Below are 14,969 nucleotides of genomic sequence, written 5' to 3' on the forward strand. Positions count from 1 at the left end.
ATTTAAGTAAAACGAAATAGGAAAAGCAAATAATAAATTTATTGCTTCTCAATAATTTCTATCCAGTGACATCGTAACGACGATGTTCAAAAAGAAAGCGACGAATTATTGTATACGGTTCGGTCACTCGTTACGGTCCGCAATCGCAAGTGGTTAACCTCTTGCGCTGGAACGACGTGTCACGCACGTCGAGAATTTTTTGTCCCAAAGTTGTAATTTTTTTCTCAATCTCAAGTATATTTAAGTAAAACAAAATAGACAAAACAAGTAATAAATTTATTGCTTCTCAATAATTTCTATCCAGTGACATCGTAACGACGATGTTCAAAAAAAAAAAAAAAAAGACAAATTATTGTATACAGTTCGGTCACTCGTTATGGTCCGCAATCGCAAGTGGTTAACCTCTTGCGCTGAAACGACGTGCAACGCACGTCGAGAATTTTTTGTCCCAAAATTGTAATCTTTTTCTCAGTCTCAAGTATATTTAAGTAAAACAAAATAGACGAAACAAGTAATAAATTTATTGCTTCTCAATAATTTCTATCCAGTGATATCGTACCAAGTGGTTCAAAAAGAAAGCGACGAATTGTTTTATACGATTCGGTCATTCGTTATGGTCCGCAATCGGTTGGCAGCGCGCGACCAACTTCTAGTTTCCAATTCTAATTTTAGCTATTTTTTTTATACTAGATAATTTTAGTTATTTTGCAATTATTTCAGTCAATTACTACGCGACGCGACTAATTACTCGCTCGACGTTATTATTCAATGCGTGAATTTCGTGGACTTGTTTATCAAGCCCCGGATTAACGAAGACAGATTTTCCCGACCGACGATCTTTCACTTCCGGCCTATTGATGAATATTAATTGCTCGATTAAAATTCAAATCCGCAACATCGATAGTACACTCGTTGCACGCGTTTTAATTGCGATTAAATACGATCTGATTTCGTAATCGCTTCGCGCACTTTCTAAATAGAACTCATAGACGAAGGAAAAACCTGTTGTTCGAGTTATCCTTTGGTAAAAATGAGACAAGATAAAGGAATTAATTAATGTATCGTGTCCTTCAGCTTGATCAGTTTAATTTACAACTATTTTCACATCTCTAATTTACTTCATTATTACTGTAAACTACATTTTGTGAGATAAGTTTTAAATACGTGTGACAAATAGTCATTTATTCACACAAGTCTCTCATAAATGATTCATTTATTTTCACGTTGTTATATGTAAGTGCATAGTGTCGGTCAATATTATTGCGTATAATTCTGTTATTCAATAAATAATGTATAACGCGGCGACAGAATCCCCTGAGGATGAAGTTCAGTAGCAACTTTTAATAACATTAAATACAAAAACAAGTTTCGTCTCTTTCTCAATCTAAACAAAAACAAACAAAAACAACTCAAATTAATTTGTTACTTCGATTCTCAATAGTTTCCATTAATACATTCGTGTCAACATACATTTTCATGTGATTTCCGTTTTTATTATGTATAACAACTTATTTACACAGATTTATATACATACAAAAAAAATGTATATATAGAATTATGAAACACGTTATAATTATACATAATATAATACGATATAATTTAATATATAATATATATTATAATATATAACATATATGATATAATTTAATTATATATAACGCGTATTTTATTATGTATACAACAATGTTGTACGTAACAACTGTTACTTCCGGATAGTTTTAAAAGTACGCGCCACGTATTCCCACTCGTCGACGCTCGCAACGTATCATCACGCCCGCACTGTTTTTCCGTCCCACCACCTCGATTACGTTATCCAGGAAAAATTATACGCAAGCGTCGTCGTACAAGCGTGAACAAGGAAGCGGTCGTACCATGCCGCGGCCGTAGAACACCTCTAATTGAATCGAAAGCCGGCCTTGCAGCCAGAAAACGAACCGTGCTCTCTCCCCGGGGAACACGATCTGGCGATATTTTTACGGCGACTTCCACCGCCGGACGATGCCAGGCGCACACCGCCTCGCGGAACTGGTTGTACCCCTCTCGAATAATTATTCCCTTCCAGGTAAACGGTCTTTATCTCCTCTCTCTCTCTCTCTCTCTCTCTCTCTCTCTCTTTCTCTCTTTCTCGAACGTGTCAGAGCGTCGTGGCCAGAACGCGTTCAAGTTCCTTCCCTTCCCTCTCCAGCTCCTTCCGTTGCTTCGCTCTTTGCATCGAGCCGCGTTTTTCCTCCCTCATTTTCTCATTACGATTCTCAAGGTTCACTCCGCGAGAGATCCTATCTTTTCGCTGTTAATCGTACAGATGCCCCTCGACGCACGTTACACGCTCTTTTTCCCCACCCTCCGCGCCACACTGTTTCAACGTTAGACGAAAAGTTCCGAAAAAAGTTCCCAAGTCCATCTACCTTAAAATCAAGATATATTTGCAAGATAGAGGAGGTTTGTGTTGTGAGAAATTTATATAACATTTTAATATATAATTATTATATTAATTATTTATTATTTATATATTGTACAAATGTATAATATATAATATTATTATATTATTATTAGTATACATATAATATTATATATATATTACATATTATATATTATATAACATTATTTATTAAATATTATATATTTTATATATATATATAATATTATTTATATAACTGAATAGTAACGTGGTAGTGTAATTTTTTTTGTTGTCGTTTCCAAGGATGTATTTACCACAAAAACTATTTAGAAAATAACACGTTTTTGACGGCTACAAAATGGACTTGAGCCACTTTCAAAATGAAAATTTTTATCATTCTATCAACCAGCTAATCTCAGCGATTTTAAATATATTAGTTGCAATTTGTTTAAAAATGAAAAGATAACGTAGAAATGCAAATATTAAGCTCGATTCTTTTTGGACTTAGGCCACTTTGTGTAAAATAAACCGCTCATATCTTACATATCGACTGTTTTTATTTTCCACCTGATTGCTCTAGTTTGTAATTTAATCGTTTGTTTCACACTGTAACAGTTGCTCTGATTTTATGTTAATAATTGTCTTCTGTTAGGTAAAAGAAGCATTCTCTTTACCTTGTTCCGCGTAATTAGCTTGATGCTCTGCGTTGCTTTCTTCTAAATCGCGTTGCAGCACAGTTATTATTATTAAATCCTGAAATAGGTCATTAGTTATGTAATTACAGAAGAAGGATAACGATAAATTATCATTCTTGGAAGTGTTGCCTTATATAAGCCAAGATTGTTCTATATTCGTTGTTCATCTTTGCATGGAAAAGTGACCAGTTCGTTACCGATTGCGTCACGAGTTACATACGTCCCTCCTGTTCGTGTAACAGCTCGTTGCAATACGCGCAGACACGTTTAATAGCACCCGTTTCACTCTTATAGAAGATATCGATATTTAACAAAATACTAAAATAGAATTTACCAGCGAGAACCAAAATGCGGGAAATAATTGTGACGCTTTTAAACGTATAATTGGACAACTCGATAACTGATAGAGATAACTGTGACTAGACCAGAATCTTGCAAAATTGACATGGCGTGTGTCTTGGATTCGAGTCAGTGCCTACTTGAATCACGTAAGTATGAAGAAAATTTTTACAACAATTTTACCAATATGTAAAGTTTCATCTTCTTGTAACGATTCTTAGATTCTCGGTTTTAATTAAAGGGATCGAAGTTAGTATCGTTTTTTTTAAAAAATCCTGTTCAAACTTATATATTTTGTACAAAAGAAATCAGTTTTTATAGAAAAGAACATTTTTGAATGGCGTTCTCGCCGGAATTTTAGAATCTGTATCCATGGAAACAAATTATTTAATTAAACATTCATTTTATATTTAAATAAATATATTATTATGTTTATTTTTAATTTTTTTAATTTAAATGAACATATTATATTTTTTGTTTTTAATTTCTTTTATTTAAAGATAATTTCGAGTACCATGCATTCAGTATCGGTATTTGGTACAAAATATCGAGAACGTTTTCAACATTGACGAACAAATTATCTGTCTCTCCGACAGAGAAATTTTTACTTTTATAAGAGAGAGTTCTTTCTTTTTAAAAACATTTATTTATTATCCGTTCTCATCGAGACTCGTAACGTAAGAACATCTTTCTAAGAAAAAGTTCTACGATCCAGGCAGAACCTATTTGAAAGTTCCTCGACTTTTTCAATCCCAGTTTCTGACCCTGTCTTTCTGTTTTTGAAAAACTCAATCTCCGTGATGCGATCAACTCGGTACCAGTCCGATCGTAATTCAACGAGTGACGGATCTTATAGCAACTTGTTGCAGAGGGGTAATTACGATCGATTAAGAAGCACGTTGCTAGCTAATTGCCGGTAAGACGATGCGCGCTTTTGCTCGTTTTGGCTAATTGAATCGAGAAAAAAAAAAAAAAAAAAAGAAAAAAACGAAGAAAAAGATCGTGCGCGTCGAGACAACTACAGTGGTGCCCTCTGCTATATTAATCGTAACAGAAAGCGGACGCTTAAGAGGGATGGTGTGTTCTGCGAATTGGCACTCTTAAAGAAAGAGTGGGGATGAGCGTCGATACCAGCCACGTGCAGTGAATTTCAGTATTGTTTAACATATTAAATGTGTGTAAATTTAAACAGTTTGTACAGTTTGTAACAATGTGTTACATTTCAACAGTCTGTTTGAATTGAATGCATAGTTCAAACTATTCTAAATTCAATACGTACGTACTTTTAAACTAAACCAAGCAATAAATTGTAACAAGGTAATAATTATCAAATGTAATTGTAATTAACCTAAAGTTTCTCGAAAATTTATTGAAGTTCCTACAAAAGTGGTTGTTGATCAATAATTATCAATAACCGAACGGAAACCTTGAATAAAGGATGTAACCTCGTTACATTTTCATCAATATTAAACTAACAATACACGTGTTAATATTAATACATGTAAATTGGATATGTATTTAATATATTTAATACATTTAATATTTTACTATATTTAATGTATTTATAATAAAATTTGCCCAATGCGTGTCCAAAACAATCGCAATGCGCCGTATTATCGGTATCATACGTTGCTTGTTTCGTTTCATGTTGCGGCCGCACAGTAAAGTAGCGTAGAGTGGGGGATCGGTCCCAATTCTAAGAATTGGTGGGGATAGAGACGGACGCTTAAGCGAGCAGACTATGGACACTGTTGACACAAGTGGTAGGCGTTCATCGTTAACCTGGCGCATTTAATTCAACAGGCGTGCACGTGTCTGTTAATAAACTGCGAAATTCAATCGGAACGGCGACGGTGGCTGATTTTAATGCGTAACGAGCTCACCAAGCGCTAATACCGAGCTCGAATTAACCGACAAGTTGGACAGACAGCGCTCGCTCGAATCATCTGCTAATTATGCGGGACAGTTTCTTCTTCTTCTTTCTTTTTTTTTTTTCTTTTTTTCTTTCAATCGAATCGGGAACGATCGGAATTGCTCATTTACGCTTACCAACGATGCAAATCACGACCGGTGTTGCCTCGCGGATTTACATTTTCATCGCGATCTGCCCACACGTGCTACACTTCGAAATGAAGGGGCAGAGTGAACGGTGTTTTAACCTCTTGACTGTAAATGACTGAGTATACTCGGACTCGTGCGAGAAAAATAATAACAATTTGTTACTTGAATTAAATTTTTCGTGAAAGGTGAAACATATTTTTAAATTTTAGACATTTTAGAATACTTCGAGAGTAGGTTTTTTTTTACATTGTTTCTAAATATTAATCTTAATTATTACTAAACTGAAGTTACTGAGTTTTGTTTAATTCTTTTTACATCATTTCTAAATAATATTAATTGTTATTAACACTAGAATTACCAAAGTGGTATGTATATGGCAAAGGAATATAGGTTATGTTATAATAAGTCAAATTATTGTCATTAGATGACAGCGTTTATTAAATTTGAAGTTACTCTATAACTAGAATGTAGGTTATATTACAGTAAGTCAAATTATTGTCACTAGATGACAATGTTTATTAAATATTTATTAAATTTGAAGTTACTCTATAACTAGAATGTAGGTTATATTACAGTAAGTCAAATTATTGTCACTAGATGACAATGTTTATTAAATATTTATTAAATTTGAAGTTACTCTATAACTAGAATGTAGGTTATATTACAGTAAGTCAAATTATTGTCACTAGATGACAATGTTTATTAAATATTTATTAAATTTGAAGTTACTCTATAACTAGAATGTAGGTTATGTTACAATAAGTAAAATTATTGTCACTAGATGACAATGTTTATTAAATATTTATTAAATTTGAAAAATGTTTATTAAATTTAAAGTTATTCTATAACTAATATACATGTTATTATAAATTAAATTATTATCACTAGACAGCAATGTTTATTAAATTTGAAAAAAAAGAACGACATTACTTATGAATACCCTAACACTTTCACACGCGTGTAGTTCGAGCATGTCGAGCCGTGAGTTTCGTGAAATTGAACGTCCGCGAGGATCGCTGGCCAGAAAAAGTGTGCTGGGCGGATGTAAAAGAATGGAGAAGCGAGGGCGACCGACGACGACGACGACGACGACGACGACGAGGAGAAACAGAAAAAGGTCGCGCGAGCACGACACAAAGCCGCCGCTGCTGCTGCTATTTTTGTGCGTGAAAGGTTGCCTTGGTGCTGCACCGGTGGACGAAGAAACGGGAGCAAGCGAGAAACGACCAGAGCGAATGACCAAGACGAGGCTCGTGATACCAGGACGAGAGGTAGAGGAGAAAGGGATACCGAGAACATCGGTAGCGAACGACGATGACAATGTCTCTTACCTGGTACGGTCGACGTCGGGCCCGGGAAGCAACATCCTTAATTCGTGGACGACGTGGATGACGTTGGAGCGATGGGTGATACGGGGGATTCAGCAGCCAGCACAGTGGAGAGGAACAATCCAGCTTTGTCCTGTCAACTCTGTCTGCGGCTAATGAGCCTTTCCTTGCGATCTTCCTGCGATCGCTCTCAGCCTTCCTGACCCCCCCTCTCTCTCTCTCTCTCTCTCTCTCTCTCTCTCTCTCTCTTTTAGTCGGGTCCGCGTCACGGCCCGATACCCGCCAATAAACCGTTTAATTTTGCACCATCTTCACCGTCTGGAGTCCGATCAGAATTGCAGCAGCTCCCCAGTTAAGTGTCCGCACTTTTCGCCAGTTAAACGTCTGTCGCTGGTCCCTACTCTTGAAATTGGGACTGTCCCCCATTCTATGCTACTATGCGGCCGCGTGAAACACGAAGCAAAACAAGCGATATGTGATAACGATATTTTGGTATATTATGATTGCTTCGTACACATATCGATCAAATTATATATTAAATATGTTGTATTGTGTATTGATACGATTACAGAATGATACAACGTGCGTTGTTTGTTTAATATTGATGAAAATGTAACAAGGTTACATCCTTTATTCAAGGTTTCCATTCGGTTAATTATTGATAAACTACTTTTATAATAGGAACTTTAATAAATTTTCGAGAAACTTAATTAATAATTAATTACAATCATTTGATAATTATTACCTTGCTTTATTTAGTTTAAAAGTATGTATGCATGAAATTCAGAATAGCTTAAATGCGTACAATTTGAAATGTTGAACTGTATATATATTTGGCCTTGTTCGAAGGAATCTTGACCGCTCGAGCCTCAGAATTGGTAGGCCAAAAATTACTTCCCACTAAGATAATAAAAAATAAAATAAAACAACACTCTGGCGGCGTTGAACATTTGAAAGGAATAATTTTTAAAACATAATGGAGAAGATTACGTTTGAGCTCGAATTCAATTTTTGTTTGAACTGAAATTTAAATAGATTCTTCTTACATTTTGATGTTTTACTTAAAATAAAAAATATGCAGGAAGAAACTTTTGGCTCACCCTGTACATACCGTGTTGTACCCTTGTACCTCGCTTCATCAACGATTCGCTAGATTTTGGAATCCAGGTCGCCAAAATAATTAGCTATCTCGTTCAATTCGAGACTGTCGTTAAAATTCCCATCGGAAACCATTGAAATCCAAATAAACAGCGAAACTCTACAACGTGCAAAATTCCATTCGCGTGTATTTTACGAAGAGTCAGTGAAAAATACGCAAAATCACAAAAATGTCCGGCAAAAATTATAAATCGCTTCGACCGCTGTTGGGAGGTTCCAGTGTTAAACAGGTGTAACAACGTTGGCGAACGTTGTTTGCCCGTTATCATTAAGCCGCGCGATAGAGACAATGAAACGCAGACAGAGAAACGCAGACGCACGTGGCGGCGAATAAAAGAAAGAGAGAAAAAGTGATGGTGGTCGAAAATAAATGAGCGCGGGTTGTCGGCCCAGGAAGAGAGATCGGTGCCGGCGATACGGATATGGAACCGTAATATTCGGCAAGGGGAGGAGAGGGAGAGAAAGAGAGAGAAAAAAATGCAAAGCAGCGTCGTTTAAACGCGTGCAACGAAAAGGACTACTGCGCAGGAGTGACAGGGTGAAAGGACAAGGGGGTGTTTGTGTCGAGGGGGGATTCGCGAGGAGATCAAGGGTCACCGGACACGACGCGATCGCGTGAGATTAGGCCCTTTCACGTGTGTGACTCACGCCGCCGGGGAAAGTAAATGAGTGCAACTGCACCGGTGCCTTCACTTCCTTTCTTTTTTTCTCTCCCTTGCTTCTTTCTTCTTCTTCTTCTTCTTCTTCTTCTTCCTTGTTTCTTTCTGCCTATCGCGACGAAGCTTGTGCCCCCACCCCCACTCTGTTATTGCACGCCGACCCTTTCACTCTTTTCACGTGCGGCAATCGCGGCATTAACTTATCACCGGTTACACGCACGCCGATCGAATCGAATCGGGGAGAGGCTAATGCGAACTTCAAACCTCCCTTTTCTTCCTCTCTCTTTCTTTCTTTCTTTTTTTTTTCTCTCGTTGTTGCACGCTTCGTTGCCTCGTTTACTACAAAGTTCCTTTCCTTCGTAAACGGGGGGGGGGGGATGAACGGCGCTAATGAAATTTCAATATGTTTCGTACGAGTCCAGCTGTGCAAATGCTGTAATAAATTAAATGTTCTTCGACTGTATCGTTTCACACTTTAATAACACAGTCGCAAAAAAAGAGAAAAAGTTTCTTCTTCTGAGAGCGAGGTTACCCAACGTGACCGACCATACGGCGCAATTAAAATTCGAATTCATTAACAGTCGAGCAGGGGAGTGTTATTATACTCTAATGTGCTGCGTCGAAGCCTATTAAAAAGAATTCCTTTGGCTGGTACCGGGGGCCAGCGTCTTAAACTCTTGAGTGGAAATAATTAATAAATAATATTTAAATGTTTAAAAATCGTATAAATTTCTTCTAACGTGTAAAAAAAAATTATTATGATATTTACACATTCTCTTGTCTTCCTTTCTATCAAAAATTGTGTCATTGCAGACAACGGGTGCTAGGCGTTTTGTGAAAGAATGCAATAGTTGCTCTAACTAAAATTATTCTATATTATATATAGATATATATAAATATATTATATATAGAATAATTATTATTATATTATAATATTATAGAATAATTTAGTAACAGCAACTATTGAGTTGCTGTTACAAAAGAGTTATAAAAAAAAAACTAAGTAATATTAAAAAAGAAATTAAATATTTTGTTAATCTTGAACTCTTTAGTAACAGCAACTATTGAGTTGCTGTTACTAAAGAGTTATAAAAAAAAAACTAAGTAATATTAAAAAAGAAATTAAATATTTTGTTAATCTTGTTCGTTATTAATTTCCATTGTATCAAGAAATTTGCTTTTCATTTTCTTAATTTCATTATTAGTTAAAGAGGATATTTTTCAATTTTTATTCATTATTATCATTACCATATAAATTTGTTCTACCACAAATGAAATAACATCCACAGTCATATAAATATATTAAATAAAAACTGAGGGTACTTTTATTTCTGCGATGACATCTCGCATAGAGTTGCGTTGAATCAAATTGCCTGCACACGCGCGTTTCTTCGAAAATAAATCGTAAGGCAAGGGGTTAATTAAACGCTGCACAAGCTGCTCTGTCGCCCGTCGAGTAATTGTACATTAATTTCGCGCGCACGAGAGGACGAGAGATCGATCGGCAAATGGACGTTCCGCTCGATCCCCCGAGTGCAAATTTATGCTCGACTTTGCCGCGTACTCGCACGCACGGAGTTTTCGGCGCGGAAGTCACATAATTAATGCTCAACGCGGCCTGGTTTCCGAAACGATCGACCGATTAGTCGAACGATCTCGCTCTGCGACGTAATTCAAGCGAGTCGATAGCCAGACATCGGTAGCCCGCGTTTCGTTTCGGTTCGACCGTGCTTGCGCCACCGTTCCGATCCCTTTCGATTTCACGTCGAGATCGACGCCGATCGATACGGCAAATTATTGGTTCCACGCGCTATACACGTACACACACACACACACAGGCACGCGTACACCGAGTCTTTTGATCCGTTTCATTCGCTTCTCCGTTAACACCCCCTCGATTCCGATGACGTGCAAGTGATTTCGCCCTACCTCGTGAATATTCATTCCGCGCCGTGTTTCCCCGTTAAAATCGCTAATTACTCGATTTACTCTCGATACCTTCGAGCTCCGAACTTTTAACGCGAAGTTTCTGTCATTTGCAAAGTTCATGCCTCGCGCGATCCGCGTCGGGCCGAACAGGCTCGGAACAGTCGATGTTTCGACTACTTTCGCCGCAGATTTTTATACAAATTTTATGTCATCGAGGATTTGATTCGAATGAAGTGCCTCGATGGAAACTCGTTAAATATTGTAAAAAGTGCCACAGCTTAGATATATTTACGTTTTTTTTTTTTTTGAGGGAGGGGGAGGGGGCAATTTTGCACTCTCAAATTTTAAATTTCCTAGAAACGTGCTAAAATCATCTAATAAACACTTTTGTTGCCTTTGAGAAAGTAATTTTAAGTATTCTCGCGATAGAGGACTTTAGGTTAACATAACTCTAGTAATATTAATTTGGCAATACTTGCATGCGTTTGAAAGACGACACATCGTAGAGTAATTAAAAACAAAAAGTAGTGATATTTGTTTATTCAGTCAAAAGTGACCGGTATCAGTTGAAAATACGAATGAAATTGATATATTTTGAAATTTTATTACAAAAAAAGGACGCGTTTAAAAACCACACAGACGGAATTCCGATTTTAGCTAAAAAATGGCACATGTCTGTTTCAACAAACTTCATTCAAAATTGTCTTACTTTTGCACCAAAATACGAAATTAATTATTTTTACTTAACCCTCCAGTCCTGTAACAAATAAATTCGTCGAGTCGCCCTTTGAAACTCAACAGATTCACAAAACGCAATTCTGCTTCGAGTCGAAGAATTTCGATCCTACAATTTCTGTCGGCGCGAATGAAAAGCGTGCCCGTTTCCATATTTCGCAAATCACTGGCTATCAGGATTTTGCGAAACGATTCGATCTCTCGATTTCCTTCCCAGCCCAGGCCGTCGTTTTTCACTGGCAACGTCCTCGTTTCGACCGATTGATCGTCCTATATTAACCACTTGCGCTGGCAACTGATTGCAGACCATAACGAGTGACCGAACCATGTATATAATAATTCGCCGCTTTCTTTTCGAACTCTTCGCTATGATATCGCTGGATTGAAATTATTGAAAAGTAATAAATTTATTATTTGCTTTGCCTATTTTGTTTTACTTAAATATATAATTTTACTTATTACAACATGTTATGCCTAACATAACCTATATTCTAGTTAAATACATTGACATTTAGTGTGTTTATTGTTAAATTATATTACAGATTAAAGCTGTATTCACTTTTAAATAAAATATAATTTTCTACAGTGTCAGAAAACGACATTATTATAGATATCCTTAACCAGTTGCGCTGGCAACTGATTACGGACCATAACGAGTGACCAAACCGTACACAATAATTCGCTTTCTTTTCGGACTCGTCGCTATGATATCGCTGGATTGAAATTATTGAAAAGTAATAAATTTATTATTTGCTTTGCCTATTTTGTTTTACTTAAATATATAATTTTACTTATTACAACATGTTATGCCTAACATAACCTATATTCTAGTTAAATACATTGACATTTAGTGTGTTTATTGTTAAATTATATTACAGATTAAAGCTGTATTCACTTTTAAATAAAATAAAATTTTCTACATTGTCAGAACGCGACATTATTATAGATATTCTTAATCACTTGCGCTGGCCATAACTAATTGCGGACCATAACGAGTGACCAAACCGTACCCAATAATTCGTCGTTTTCTTTTCGAACTCGTCGCTATGATATCGCTGGATAGAAATTACTGAGAATTAATAAATTTATTATTCGTTTCGCCTGAGTCATACTGAAATATACTTAAAACTGAGAAAATATTGCAGTGTTGGGACAAAAAAATTCTCGGTGTGCGTAGCAAAAGGTTAAATTGTTTCTTTCTCTCTCTGTTTCAGGTAAGGAGGGAAGTACGCGGGCGTGCCGCAGGCACACGGTTCCACGATTATTGTTTATTCCACTACGGGTAAAAGGTAATGGAGTGTAATTGCGCCGTTCTCCATTAAAGGAGGAAATTGGTTGTTCCAGCTGGGCCGGGTTGCACGATCATCGTGCCCGGACCAATGAGTGAGGGGGGAGAGAGAGAGAGAGGATAGATTTGATCCGCGAATTCCAATCGCGCCGATTCGGCTATTATATTTCGCGAGTTATATCTTCCTCGCTTTGACGATAGAGTTTAATCCTTTGCCGATATTATCGGCGGAATTTATGGCCGGGTGATACGGCCGTGGCTGAAACGCGCGCCGCCTCCGCGCGTAATTGATTAATCGCGAATCGATGCGAAACACGCGGATTCCTGGCGCCACGCGAGAAAGAGGAAATCAGATTTGTATCCGTGAATCTCGTCCAACACCACGTTAATATCTGCTTCGAATTATTACCTGTAACCGGCGCGTGGGCCGGGGTACATTTAATTTCTGCCCATGCTTGTAATCGACTTTCGATTACTCGGCCGCCGGTCGATGCCGGATATTTATGCCCGCGCGGAAATTGTACCGTCATCGAACTGGCGAAGTCTGAATGTTGTGCAGAAGGGCTGGCTCGATTTTATCATATCCTCCCCCCTGGTTCGAGGTCCGAAACGAAATTCGACTTCGATCCACGATTATTGGCGCGAAATTGTTTCGTTCGTAATTATTACTGCCATTTCATTTTTATGTGAATTTGAAAAGAATTCGAATCGATCGATTTGGGAATTTCATCGTTCGAAACCTAAACCTATGCCGATAGAAGGGATTATTTAATATGAATTCCATTGGACAAGAGATGCAGCGTGTCCGTATTTCTCGATACGATAACCACCTGTAGTAATAACGTAATAATAACAATGATGATAGTTGGAAAAAAGATGATAGTTTCAAAAAAAAAAAAAAAGGTGGAAAATAAACCACCAATTCGAATCGATCGTTTGGGAATTTCATCGTTTGAAACCTGAACCGTCCGACAGAAGGGATCATTTAATATGAATTCCGCGGAGGAGAGACGCAGCGTGCATCCCCTCTCGATACGGTAACACCTGTAGTGGTAGTAATAACGACGATAATAGTAACGCTGTCGACGTGCCCAAGCGGCGCCACGCCGGGTGGCATCGTCCAGATCCACGGCCAGCCGAGTTTCCTGTCCATTTTAATTGGGTTATTAACGGGTGCGAGCGTTTCCTGCCTCCTGTGACAAACCCGGTGCCTGTGGAAACGGCCGACCTCGCAGCTGCCGCGTCGCCTCGCCGCGTTGCATCGCGCCGGAAACCAATCTGTTCCGTTTGTCTTTCCTTTCGTTCCTTGTTCCCTCCTCGTCTCACCCCATGCGCATAAATATGCATCGTGCCACTTAAATATTACACGGCTGGAGAGATGTAGGTATCGGCGACTTTTTCCACGCCTTGTGTGTTCTTTCGACGCAGCCGAGACATGGAGACGCCGGATGTTTTTTTCTTTTTTTTTCTCTCTCTCTCTCTCCGTTGGTTATTCCCAACGATCGCGTGTCTTTCGTTTTCTTTGCGATTTGAACCCTTCGCCACCTCGGAAACATTTTTAATATCATCTAGAAACCTGGTCATTTATTTACGATCACTTCAAATCGAATGACATAATCGTTCTGTTGAAATTTTGTTTGTTATATCATCTTTCTGATGTGCGATGTCGTTTAGGTTTAATCTCTTCCGCTGGAATGACGTGTTCCACGCACGTGAAGAATTTCTCTCAGTTTTATGTATATTTAAGTAAAACAAATAATAAATTTATTTACTTCTGAATAATTTCAACCAACGAGTCGAAAAAAAGAAAGCGAATTATTGTATACGGTTCGGTCACTCGTTATGGTCCGCAGTCAGTTGCCAGCGCAAGCGATCGTTAACGTGTTTCCCAAAACACCTAAGTATATAAGGGTTAATGATACATACGGTACTTTCAATCTCCGAGAAAAGAAAAATTAATCTTCCGTTATTTCGTAAATTTTCGTAAGAAGCAACGAAAAGTTTAGTTTGTTTAGTGAATTATTCCGAATGAGTGTCAGTTAACCTACGACTGCCTCCGTCCTCGGGAATTTCTTCTTCCAAAAGTTTTCGTCTAGGCGTCTGTTCAGGTATTACACTATTTCATTATATCTCATACAACAACAAACGTACATCTACATTCGTTATAATCATCTTTACATTATATAAAGGGAAGTTTGAACTGTTAGCTCAAATAAAAGTACGACGTTCTTCTAAAAGGGACAATCGAAGGTTAAAGAAATTAATAAATTGTGTCAGTTAATTACATCAATCTTTGAGTCTCATGGACGCGTCCAGCAAAAATAATCGAGAAAACACCTCGGTTAAAATTATTATTATTGCAAATTACATATAAAATTG

The 14,969-nt window shown here is 37.5% G+C and overlaps 1 protein-coding gene across 1 annotated transcript in view; it reads left to right on the top strand.

Moving 5' to 3' along the window:
• Positions 1–6,728: 6,728 nt before the first annotated feature.
• The window catches only part of LOC122533799 (nuclear receptor coactivator 6-like), a 156,325-nt gene continuing 148,084 nt past the window's right edge, over positions 6,729–14,969 (top strand). Inside the window, exons 1-2 of the mRNA XM_043663862.1 lie at positions 6,729–6,827; positions 12,548–12,591. Coding sequence (XP_043519797.1) covers positions 6,729–6,827; positions 12,548–12,591 — 143 coding nt within the window. The remainder of the gene's footprint in view (positions 6,828–12,547; positions 12,592–14,969) is intronic.

This window comes from Frieseomelitta varia, unplaced genomic scaffold (assembly GCF_011392965.1).
Source record: "Frieseomelitta varia isolate USP_RPSP 00005682 unplaced genomic scaffold, Fvar_1.2 scaffold_554, whole genome shotgun sequence".
Classification (NCBI taxonomy): domain Eukaryota; kingdom Metazoa; phylum Arthropoda; class Insecta; order Hymenoptera; family Apidae; genus Frieseomelitta; species Frieseomelitta varia.